At 42.1% G+C, this 12,952-nt stretch overlaps 1 protein-coding gene across 1 annotated transcript in view; it reads left to right on the top strand.

Annotated features, from left to right (window-relative positions):
- Positions 1-12,952, top strand: part of limk1a (LIM domain kinase 1a) — a 91,852-nt gene that overhangs the window by 52,197 nt on the left and 26,703 nt on the right. Inside the window, exons 6-7 of the mRNA XM_084328904.1 lie at positions 7,088-7,274; positions 10,313-10,399. Of these exons, the coding sequence (XP_084185030.1) occupies positions 7,088-7,274; positions 10,313-10,399 (274 nt within the window). The remainder of the gene's footprint in view (positions 1-7,087; positions 7,275-10,312; positions 10,400-12,952) is intronic.

Below are 12,952 nucleotides of genomic sequence, written 5' to 3' on the forward strand. Positions count from 1 at the left end.
ACCTTTATATCATATAATATTCAATCATATTATCATAGTTTACTCTATCAGCATACCAGCATGTAATACGTTCTTTGTTAGAACTCAACTCGTTATTATTTTGCGCATAGATTGCAGAAATACGGGAACGTTTTGATTTAGGCTTTGACATTGTAAAACTAAATAAGTGAAATTCTGTAAGCAGAATACAAGTCATGATATCACCCACACGATATATGCTCTGTGTCCAGAGCATGTATGCTTTTCATTCATTTAAGACACATTTATTGCAAGGGTTTTGTATACACATACACTCAACAAATAACCTCAGTCTGTTCTTGTTGCAATGCGTTTTTTATTCTTTCTTATAGGAAGGGGGAAGAACAATATATCGTGGGTGTTCATATGACTTGTATTCTGCTTACAGCTTCGGGGTTCCACTTATTACGTTTAACAATGGCAAAGCCTTTTAAATATAATCAAAACGTTCCCGTATTTCTGCAATATATGCGCAAAATAATAACGAGTTGAGTTACGTGGAGCGCAGTCAGTGCTTACATTTACATTTACATTTAGTCATTTAGCTGACACTTTTATCCAAAGCGACTTACAAGATCTGTACGACAAGCCATCAGGAAGGGCTCAACTCTATCAGCTGAGTAACAATGTTCATCAAAGTGTTGAGTGCTACAGTGTAGGTTAGGTGCTTATTTCCACGTTGTAAAAATATTCTACCACCAGCGCCAGCTACGCATGGTCCGACCTGTGCTTAAATATACGTACAAAGTCAAGCACAAGTTCAAATTGATAAATCCCACACTTTGCTTAGAAATGATCGTACGCACGGGTTACGCACATATCTGTGCGTACGCCACGTTGATAAATGAGGGCCCTGGTCTAGCCTCATGACCTGGGCCCTCATTTATCAACGTTGCGTACTCACAGATATGTGCGTAACCCGTGCGTACGATCATTTCTAAGCAAAGTGTGGGACTTATCAATTTGAACTTGTGCTTGACTTTGTGCGTATATTTACGCACAGCTCCGACCGTGCGTACCTGGCGCCCGGTGGTAGAATATGAATATTGCAACACGGAAATAAGCTTCCGTGCATTAGTTTCAACACTGGCGTGTTCTGTATGGCCCGTAATTCATTATAGTTCATTGTAAAATAGCGACAGTAGTGTAATTATTGTCAAACCCTATAAATATAGCATTTGGAATAGGTCTTTCTTTTCGAATTAATGCAGCATGGTTTATATATAGCGTTATCGGGTGCACTGACTGCGCTCGCGGGGAACTGTTTTCAGAGATAGCAGATAGGGATGAATGAATGAGGGGCAGTCTAATTGCAGAGAGAACATAATATTAACTAGAGTCCGCTATACCCGAGACACCTCCTTGATTTGTACCGTAATTTGGGACCCAAATTGGAGCTATAAGCTCATAGCCTTTTCCGTGCTTATTTGAGAAGGGTCCAGCTGCATAACCGGAGAGCAGCGCTCTCAGGGCCACGATAGCACTTATACTATTTTGAGAGAGACAGACAGCAGAGAGACTGACAGACCGACAGATAGTGTGTGTGTGTGACTACTAGTCTCCTAGTAAAGACTCACCCCCCCCCCCTCTGGACCACCTCCTAGTAGAGACTCACCCCACCCCCCCCTCTGGACCACCTCCTAGTAGAGACTCACCCCACCCCCCCCTCTGGACCACCTCCTAGTAGAGACTCACCCCACCCCCCCCCCCCCCCCCCTCTGGACCACCTCCTAGTAGAGACCCCCCCCCCTCTGGACCACCTCCTAGTAGAGACTCACCCCACCCCCCCCCCTCTGGACCACCTCCTAGTAGAGACCCCCCCCCCCTCTGGACCACCTCCTAGTAGAGACTCACCCCCCCCCCCCCCCCCTCTGGACCACCTCCTAGTAGAGACTCACCCCACCCCCCCCCCCTCTGGACCACCTCCGAGTAGAGACTCACCCCCCCCCCCTCTGGACCACCTCCTAGTAGAGACTCACCCCCCCCCCCCTCTGGACCACCTCCTAGTAGAGACTCACCCCCCCCCCCTCTGGACCACCTCCGAGTAGAGACTCACCCCCCCCCCCCCCTCTGGACCACCTCCTAGTAGAGACCCCCCCCCCCTCTGGACCACCTCCTAGTAGAGACTCACCCCCCCCCCCCCTCTGGACCACCTCCTAGTAGAGACTCCCCCCCCCTCCCCCTCTGGACCACCTCCTAGTAGAGACTCACCCCACCCCCCCCCCCTCTGGACCACCTCCTAGTAGAGACCCCCCCCCCTCTGGACCACCTCCTAGTAGAGCAGGGTATCCGCGGATCCTTAAAAAGTTTTAAATTAGTTTATCAACTATTAAGGCCTTAATTTGTCTTAAAATGTCTTAAATCCATCTTTCAAAGGTCTTAAAAAATGCCATAGACAGGAAAGATAAAATGCCATGTCATCTTATGTTTCATTATGAAATCTGGGAAAAACGGGTAACTGGAGATAAAGTCGGACTTTTTATTTACAGAGTAGCATCACGCAGACCGCAATGGAGCGGAACCAACAGAGGTCCTTATGTTTGCCGGGAAATATTTCAGCAACGGAGTCTATAGCTATCGTTAGCAAGCACTAACGTTGCGTTTAGTTATGGGAAAGTGCAAATTTTACGAGAACTGGCTCGACAACCCAGTGTTTGCATCATGGAACTATTTCAGCAACGGAGTCTAGCTAACGTAGCCCCTTTCGTGACTGTGATGCACGCCTATATGCTTTGGCGTGCATCACAGTCACGAAAGGGGCTATAGCTAACGTAACGTTAGCAGCGAAGCCTGCTGCAAACCGCGCAAAACAAGATTTTAAACTGGGGACGGTGGGAGTGAAAGCAGTCGAGTCGCACATGCTGAGCTCTAAGCATACCTCTAAAACCCACCTGCAAAGTAAACTAGTATTTCGCATTTCTGCCTCCACCTCAGCTGCGCCATCTCAGGTACGACTACCGGCAACCTGTCATGTATGTTGTGTGTGTCATAAATGTCACTATGAATTGAAAATGGGTGACCCTGATGTAAACGAGACAAACGTCTTTCTCTGGTCTGCATCCCCTTAACAATTGTGTGTATTGAGCCGTACTGTATTGTATCCATTCTGCAATCTGTTAAATAAAGTTTTCATTCATTCATTCATTCAACCTATTAATACTATATCTATATCTGTACATATATCTTACGACTTGAATGAATGAAAACTTTATTTAACAGATTGCAGAAAGGGTACAATATACAGTACGGCTCAATACACAATTGTTAAGGGGATGCAGGCCAGAGAAAGACGTTTGTCTTGTTTACATCAGGGTCCCCCATTTTCAATTCATAGTGACATTTATGACATACACAACTGAACATACTGTATGTGACATCATGACATTTATGACATAGGGACATACATGACATACAGGTATATATAGTACTGTTACATTTGTGACATACGATATGCAAATATACAGTACTGTTACCCAGAGATCCTAACAGAAAATAATATACATATGATGCGGAGGAGACTGTACATTAGGAGGGGGTGGGTGGGTGGGAGAAAATATATACATACGGTGGGGAGGAGACTGTCCATTAGGAGAGGGTGGGTGGGTGTCTTAGTGTCTTTATACCTGTATCACTGTACACATTAATTAATACTACTATAATACAGCTCTGTACATACATCTGATTAGCACTATTACTCAATAGTAGTACTATATATATATACTAATATATGCTATATACCCAGTTTAATCACCTGTACATTGTATATTACTTTTGCACTTTACTGTTACAGTTGCACTCTGGTTGAAGGCCAAACCTCTTTTCGTTGTACTGTACAACTACTAAGTGCTTTTTAATGACAATACATTTGAATCTAATCTAATCTGTTCTAATGAGGTAGTGGCAGCAAAACCCCTGAAGAGAGAGACAGAGAGAGAGAGGGACGGCAGTCTGCCAGTGAGGTGACTTCTGACATGAGAGAGAGACAGAGAGAGAGAGGGACGGCAATCTGGCAGCGAGGTGACTTCTGACACGAGAGAGAGACAGAGAGAGAGAGGGACGGCAGTCTGCCAGCGAGGTGACTTCTGACATGAGAGAGAGACAGAGAGAGAGAGGGACGGCAATCTGGCAGCGAGGTGACTTCTGACACGAGAGAGAGGGGGCGAGACGGAGAGATATTTATGTTTGTCACCTCTTTGTTTCATCCAATCCAGTTACTCCTTTATGTTTTAATAAACATCTTTGGACCAATGTGTCCCTAAACTTAAAGGAAAACTCCAACATTTTGGGAAATTAGCTTATTTAACATCTTCCCTGGAGTTAGACAAGAAGATACATACCTTTTTTGTCTCTGTGCGTGCATTTAGCTTTGGGAACAGTCGCTCCGTTTGCATAGCTTAGCTTCATCACTGGAAGTGAGGGAGGACAGTAGCCTGACGTTCCCTACAGGTTTGTTGATATTCTCATTCCTTCAACGTATCCGAACCGATTGAAGTTTATGGATACCATGACTTAAAATCCTCTTACCTTGACGATTAAAAGCCTCCCCAATTTAGAAAACAGTAATCCAATGGCTGGTATTGATAATATACTACTAACTACTGGACGCTCGGAGCTAACCGGAGCTAACACAGAACAGGATGGTAAAGCAAATATAATGACTTCCTTTCTGGGGTTTTCAAAATAAAAGTGCAACGTTTATAGCAGCGGAAAACGTTTATTTTGTACATTATCTAACGTTAACACGAACCTAAACTAACGTTACAACTAACCTAAAGTTAGTTTAGGTTCGTGTTAACGTTAGATAATGTACAAAATAAAAATGTTCCGCTGCTATAAACATCGCACTTTTATTTTGAAAACCCCAGAAAGGAAGTCATTATATTTGCTTTACCATCCTGTTCTGTGTTAGCTCCGGTTAGCTCCGAGCGTGCAGCAGTTAGTATTATATTATCAATACCAACCATTGGATTACTGTTTTCTAAATTGGGGAGGCTTTTAATCGTCAAGGTAAGAGGATTTTAAGTCATGGTATCCATAAACTTCAATCGGTTCGGATCCTTTGAAGGAATGAGAATATCAACAAACCTGTAGGGAACGTCAGGCTACTGTCCTCCCTCACTTCCAGTGATGAAGCTAAGCTACGCTAACGGAGCGACTGTTCCCAAAGCTGAATGCACGCACAGAGACAAAAAAGGTATGTATCTTCTTGTCTAACTCCAGGGAAAATGTTAAATAAGCTAATTTCCCAAAATGTTGGAGTTTTCCTTTAAACTAATTGGTGTCGTTGCTTGATTTTTTCCATTTTGTTATTGTGAAATTGGTATTAAATTTCATTCTGAGTGGCATTAAAAAGTATTAAAAAGCCTTGAATCTGACTGGGCTAAACCTGCAGATACCCTGTAGGAGGTGGTCCAGAGGGGGGGGGGGGTGAGTCTCTACTAGGAGACTAGTAGTCACACACACACACACTGTGGAACGGTGTCTATCTGTCTGTCTCTCTGCTGTCTCTCTCAAAATAGTATAAGTGCTATCTTGGCCCTTGGCGTTGCTCTCCGGTTATGCAGCTGGACCCTTCTCAAATCAGCACGAAAAAAGCTATAAGCTTATAAAACGATTTAATATGCTAAACTTCGTTTTAAATTCTTTAATTCACATTTGTTTATTTCATAAAGATTTTCTCGACATAATGCTACCTGCCCCGACCAGATCCGTGACTCTGTTGCGATACAGATGAATTATCTACTCAGAATATTATAAGTGGCTATCTTTTATGCTGTAGATCACTGCTGGTACGTGCGTGCAGGACCTTTATTTCAGCGGGTACGTGTTTATTTGACGTTACTGTACAATATATGTGTGTATTAAAAGACGGAGCTGTCTTTTATTGTAATATAATAATTATTCATATTAAAAATTATAATAATAATTTATAGGCTAATACCGACATCAAAATAGATTGTATGCCTCTACGAATCATATTAAACCATGCAGGTAGAACATTTACGGATAACTTTAATCCCTGGGTATTAATCGAACGTTAAAAGAACTAAACGAAGAAAGGCATTCATATTCCAGCATGCATTAATGACACCAACGGGCAACGGCAAACAGTGGTTAACGGTCTTTATTAGTGTTTTGCGGTGTCCAGGCAGCAATGGTCTTTTAGGAAGTTAATAGATATAATATCCGACATCACCGTGTACATGTCTGTCAGCATGTCACGTATTTCTCCCATAACACGCTTTCGCTCGGTTTAGTAAATTTTTCCACATTTCATGGGGGTGTTCATTGCCATATATGGTTAATTACGGGCGGTTCTATATGCAAATACTTAAAATCGTGCACGAGCGTGGAGCGTAGATCAAGTGACATTTATCAAGACAGAGTACTTGCAGGTGTGCGTACGACCTGTGTGCGCACGTGTGATAAATCCCGATTTTCTTTTGTGCGTACACACATTCTAAATTCTGTGCTTACGAACGAAAGTAGAACACTTTCTAAGAACTGTTGATAAATGAGGGCCCTGGTCTAGCCTCAGGACCTGGTCCAGCCTCAGGACACACCATTTTCCTTAGACATTAAAAGTCACAACCCAAATTTCTGAAATGTTTTAACCACTGATCTCTACCTCCACTCTCCACTCTGTGTCCTCCTCCCTCTTGGCTTTATTTAGCATGAATGGTAATCATCCATTGTTGCAATTATTTTTTTACAATAACAAATATATAATACACTTTAAGGTGTGATGAGTAATGTATTTTCTTTATTTTACAGTAGTTACAATTATAAACATACAGTTCAAATCAATACAGTTGAATATGTACAGTTTTTTTTTTTAACAATGCACACTCTCTTTCTCTTTCTCTCCCCCTCCCCTTTTCTCTATATTTCTCTCTCTCTGTCTCTTTCTCTCTCTCTTTATATCTCTCTTTATACCTCTCTTTCTCTATATTCTCTCTCCCTCTATATCTCTTTCTACCCCTCCCTCTTTCTCACTCTGAGTCTCCCTGTATCTCTCTCTGTTTTTATCTCTCTCTCTTTCTCTATGCATACCCCCCCCCCCCTCCAGGCGGAGCTACAGTATAGACAAGTCTCCATGCTCCAGCACGGCAGCGTCTCCTCTCTCCCAGAGGAAGGACATCAACCGCTCTGAGTCACTGCGCGTCGTCTCCAGCCGCACACACCGCATCTTCCGGCCCTCCGACCTGATCCACGGAGAGGTTCTAGGCAAGGGCTGCTTCGGACAAGCCATCAAGGTGCGGCTTTTAAGTACACTTTCTATACTTTTTGTGTATTCAGAATGTATACTAAAGTAATGTTATATTGAAACCACTTAAGTTGTACATACCGGTAATCTGTTAAAGGTTGTACTTGTGGTTAAATGTTGAAATTGAAATTGTACTTTTGATGTGCTTTTGGTTACTTTTTGTTTACAGAAATAGTCAACTTTTAATGTTTACTTAAGTACAACTTAAAGGTGCTATAGATAACATTCAGCTACTAAATATAGCAGAGACATTAGTAATCCTACCTGAAGCCTACTAAGCCTAATATATCCCTTTACCTGAAGCCTAGTACACCTAATATCTCCCTTGGCCTTAAGACTAGTATGCCTAATATCTCCCTTAGCCTGAAGCCTAGTACGCCTAATATTTCCCTTTGCCTGAAGCCTAATACGCCTAATATCTTGGCTTGAAGCCTAGCAAGCATAATATATCCATTGGATAGAACCCTAACAAGCCTAATATATCCTTTGGCCAGGAGCCTAGTAAGCCTAATATCCTTGGCCTGAAGCCTAACAAGCCTAATATCTCCCTTGGCCTGAAGCCTAGTAAGCCTAATATCTCCCTCAGTGGTGCCCCTTTGGCAGACTGGTAGATGCTTGGTTTCTCACATGGGTTTGAATCTTAGCCGTGTTTCACAAAGACATATGAGGAACTTAGCAAGGTTTAGTGCAGGGTTCATATGTAGGTCTGGAACATGAAGGTCTTGATATTTTTGGGGGGAATGCACAAAAAGTCTGGAACCGTGGAACGTATAATAAAATATTGTTGGTTTTAGTGTTGGCAGGTAATACAGTCAAGGTTGTGCCATACTGTATATTAAGCACACGACTGTGGTAACATCAAGAATGATAGATGTTTTCATATGGTGTTTGTATTCACATCGCTTAGCCTTAGGTCAATCCCACTGGATATAAACTGGATCAGTTTATAAATTAGCCATCTAGTCATACCTAGAATGTCCAGAGGATGGCAGCATTGATATATTTTATTTCCCCCAATGAAACCATACTACCCCCAACAATATACATAGCGTAAATAAATAAATAAAATGTATCCAAAAAAATTACCTTACTTTACCTTTTTATTAAAGTGACAATGTGTATTTTTTCTATTGACGAATAAAGTTCTGGAGCGTCTACAGAGCAAATTGAGACCCCCGGCGCTTCAACACGACACTCACCTTCGCTGCTCTAGCCTCAAATGGTCTTGTGAGACACGCTAAGTCAGCCTTCTCATGATACAAGCAGGACACCTTGAACAACAAGACACCATGGTTTCTTCCCGCACAGAACGTGGGGTGTTTTTTGGCAACAATGGAAAACAAATATGCAGCCACCTTGACCACCAAGAAACCAGGAATTCACTGCAAAAAACACAAAACATAGAAATCGACTGATAAACAAGCAGTCTTGGTCGACTGAGATTAATGGAGTAATTGACTAGGAGAGGGCATCCCTACACATCATACTACACATCATAAAACAAATACTATCAAATATCCTCAGACTGTCACAAAGAAGAACAACATTCAGGGTTTGTACGGGTGCTGGAAATCCTTGAAAATGCTTGTATTTCAATGTGGTGTGTTCAAGGTTTGAAATGTGCTTGAATTGTGTATAAAGTGCTGGAAAGGTATTGTAATTGCACTGTATACTTTCATAATAAATCGCTATCTGACTTAATAGTTAGGTTTTTAGATACAAAAAAAGAAATTCGGAGAGCGCCTAATTGCTTTCGCCTTTCACGCTAAATGAAGAGGAGTCCTCTCTCGAGCCTCGCCACGGCACCCCCGCCCCTCCTGAAAGCTTGCTTTAATCCCAGTAACGTTAGTGAGCTAACGTTAGCAAGCTTATTATTATTTTTTTTAACGTTAGCTATTGAGCTAGCGTTGCCACAGACGGCTATGTTTATTGTTCATGTTGACAACGACAAGCGACACCGTAAGGTGAGTTAATAAATTCACTCTGAAAATATGTCTATGTCGGCATCATAAGAAGCAAGCTACTAGGGGTAGCTGTTTGTGTGAAATAACAAGAGAGGAGACTAGAGCGTGTGTCAACTGTGCGTCTGTATTGCAACCAATAACATGGGCATCATATAGCTTACTTTTTTTTTATTTTTATTTATCCTTTATTTATCCAGGAATGTCCCTGGTCCCTGCTGGGACGTACCAACTGAATACACCACTGTGGGGGGTTATATAAAAATTCTAGTTTGATTTGATTTTGTATACATTTTAAAGCTCAAGGAGCTGATTGACTGCCTACCTCAAAGACTGTTCACTTATTTTTCACATTTTCAGTAAATATTTTATTGAAATTTAAGTTTTATCTGGTGATTATTTGAGTGATTGTTTCATATTGGCTCAGCCAGGTTATATAGGATGCCATGTCTACATCATTTTGGTTGTTTATAGCACAAAAACATCTGATTTAATGTGATGGAAGAAGTGAAATGATCATTTTGTGTAAATATTTAATTTACGACAGCCGCATAAGATGCTGGAAAAGCTTTAAAAGGCACCTTGAAAAAGCTTGAAAAGTGCTTGAATTTTGCTTTGGAAAAGGTGTAAGAACCCTGAACATTGTGATGTGATAATTTTGACCATATTGCCCAGTGTTACCAGTCCTAGCCTCATTATGCGTCGATTTAATTTAATATAATTTTTACACAAAGTAAATTTATTTACAGTGACGGCGAGTTACATACAGAACAAACTGTCATAAATAGCAGCATTTAAAATCACAACAACGTGTCAAGAAGGGACGAGGACAAACAAACAAATAAACTAAAACAGGTACAACAACATGATGGACAGATATCAAGGTCCTAAACGCATTCCATGAGCTATAGGGGCATCAAAAGGAAAATGCAGATTTGCCATGTTCCGAACATGGGGAACCGGACTTGCCAGTCACTAGAACAGGTCACATAGGTTCTACAATTCCATCCATTCCTATGATGCGTGTTGTTGTTTACACAGGTGATTTGTGCTGTCGTTTACACAGGTGACCCACAGGGAGACGGGGGAGGTGATGGTGATGAAGGAGCTGATTCGCTTCGATGATGACACACAGAGGACATTCCTGAAAGAGGTGGGTAGTGCAGACCGAGCCACATGCGTTACACTGACCCCTAGGGGTGAGGAGGAGCACACCCAACTCTAATCAACCTTGTTGAGTGTGTGGTTAAATAATGAGTGAATACAGCCCTTTGACGGACAGACATTTTCCAAGACTTATTATTTCACTCACAACCCCTTCTTTCCTTCCCTCCCTCCTCTCCCTGGGCTCTAAGTTGTCTCCCATCCTGTCATTAAGTCAGACAGATAGCAGATAGCCAGGAGTGACTCATACCTAGAGGTTACCCGCTTCCTGAAGCGTTTCAGGGGGGTTGTTACCCTTTAACCTCTTAAGCTCTAGCCATATTTTCAGAAAATCTGCCTAAAAGTACATACCCAAGTAAATGGAAGATTGCTCCACTTCTACAAGGCCATTTGCATGTTCTTGGTATCTAGGGACATCTATGGACCTTAGGAAATGTATTCCCAGTGTCAGAAATATTTTGTCTGTTACTATGCTTGAGTAAATTGTAATGAACCAAATTATCTTTGACGGTGAATAACACCATGCTAACATTGACCAGACGTGGAAAATTGCCACTGAGCTCATTCTGCACCAGTGCACCTTCTTCAGATCAAGTGTACTACAAATCTAAACAAACGAATAAAGGGCAAATTATTTACGAGAGAGGGGGGGGGGGGCAGTGACAGCATGTGACAATTACTGTCTCCAATGACGCTCCACCCGTGGCCCTTTTGTCATTTTGACGTGGACACTAGTGGATGCTAATACTATAATAATTAGGGATGTCCGATATTATCGGCCTACCGTTATTATCGGCCGATATCGGCATTAAAATGTTATATCGGAAAATATCTGTATCGGTTTCCAAATTCTTTTTTTTTTATTTTAAATTTTTTTCATTTCTATAGAAATGATGTCCGATATTATCGGCCTACCGATATTATCGGCCGATATCGGCATTAAAATGTGATATCGGTTGATATCGGTATCGGAAATTAAGAGTTGGACAATATCGGTATATCGGTATCGGTAAAAAAGCCAATATCGAGCATCCCTAATAATAATAACTATTTGACAGTTACTGTCTTACGCTCACCTAACCAGTTAATGACCTCTTAACTCATTGGACGCCAGACCCGAGATAAGTCGGGTTAACTCACCGACGCTTGAGCGCCAAACCCGAGAAAAGTCGGGTTTTCATCGTTATTTCTTTTATTCTTTTATTAGGCTTTGAAAACCTTGTGTCTTGGGCTGTGCGTCGATTATATGGGTCCGGGTCGTCAATTTTTCTCGGGGCAGGCAGAGCGGTTATAACGCTCGGATTGAGAAGAATCAAGTACTCCCGATCCGTGTTTTGTGGTGGATTATGTTGGTGACACGATGGACATCAATACTTGGAATGGCGATCAGATAATTGGAATATTCTTTTTGGGGTACATCCTAGTCAAGGTAAGGGCTATATGATATCAATCTTGCGTTGATCCAATAATGTCTTCATTGCGATCCGAGCGTATGTGTGTATCGCTAGTCCATAACGTATTCCGTTGGTGACGATCAAAGCATCAAAAAACGACCCCCCCCCCCCCCCCCCCCCCCCCCCACCCTTTCATGCATTCATGATGGAACATAATACCTATCATATGCATTTGATTTTTTAATTGAAGCATGTGTAGGGACAGAACGCCAATGCATTTAGTATAATACACGTTGCAGGCTATTACCAGCCTCCCAGGAATTACCCTAGACCGCTCTAAAACCATACTTATATTCACCACGGTATAAAATGGGAATGTATGGATGACATTTTTTTTCTTTTTCACGTGAACGATAGATACTCGATGTCAAATGGGCCATAGTATTGTATCCATAGCTATAATATAGAATATAGTTATAGCCCTGCAAACACCGCCACATATTCCTATATTTTAGAACGCTGGCCTTTTAACCACACATAACACATATCCCTCTGGCGCTGATTGAGTTAATTGAGATCTTGGTCTTGAAGTTAGCAAAATAAATCGTTTGTGTGTGTGTGCAGACATGCTTGCGTGCCTGTGTCTGTTACTAGTTCACTAGAGCAGTGGTTCCCAAAGTGGGGGTCGTGAGCCGCCGCAGGGGGGTCGCCAGATGATTTAAAAAAATATATATATATTTCCGAGAAAAAACTATATTTTATGCAGTCAGGCCACTGAACTTAGAAGCAGGCCAGGCCAGTGTTTCTAGTTGCAGCAGTGCAATAGTTAGATAACCTAGGTGGGGAACAACCAGGAGATCACTGCAACTCACACAAGTTGGAGAACTATCTCTCTCTCTCTCTTGCTCACACACACACAAAGGGAGCCGCATGTGATTGGTGGAGGCGGGACCCTTACAAAAAACACAAAATCCATCAAAATCAGTGTTGTTGCTAATCATTGACACATGCTAGCCTGTAATAACCCCCCCCCCCCCCCCCAGAAAAATCTACTTTGCATTTGATATATTGCAAATATATGCCATCACACAAACCAGGGCCCTCATTCATCAACGTGTCTTACGCACAGATATGTGCTTAACCTGTGC

This window comes from Notolepis coatsorum, assembly GCF_963971535.1.
Source record: "Notolepis coatsorum genome assembly, chromosome: 1".
Taxonomy (NCBI): Eukaryota; Metazoa; Chordata; class Actinopteri; order Aulopiformes; family Paralepididae; genus Notolepis; species Notolepis coatsorum.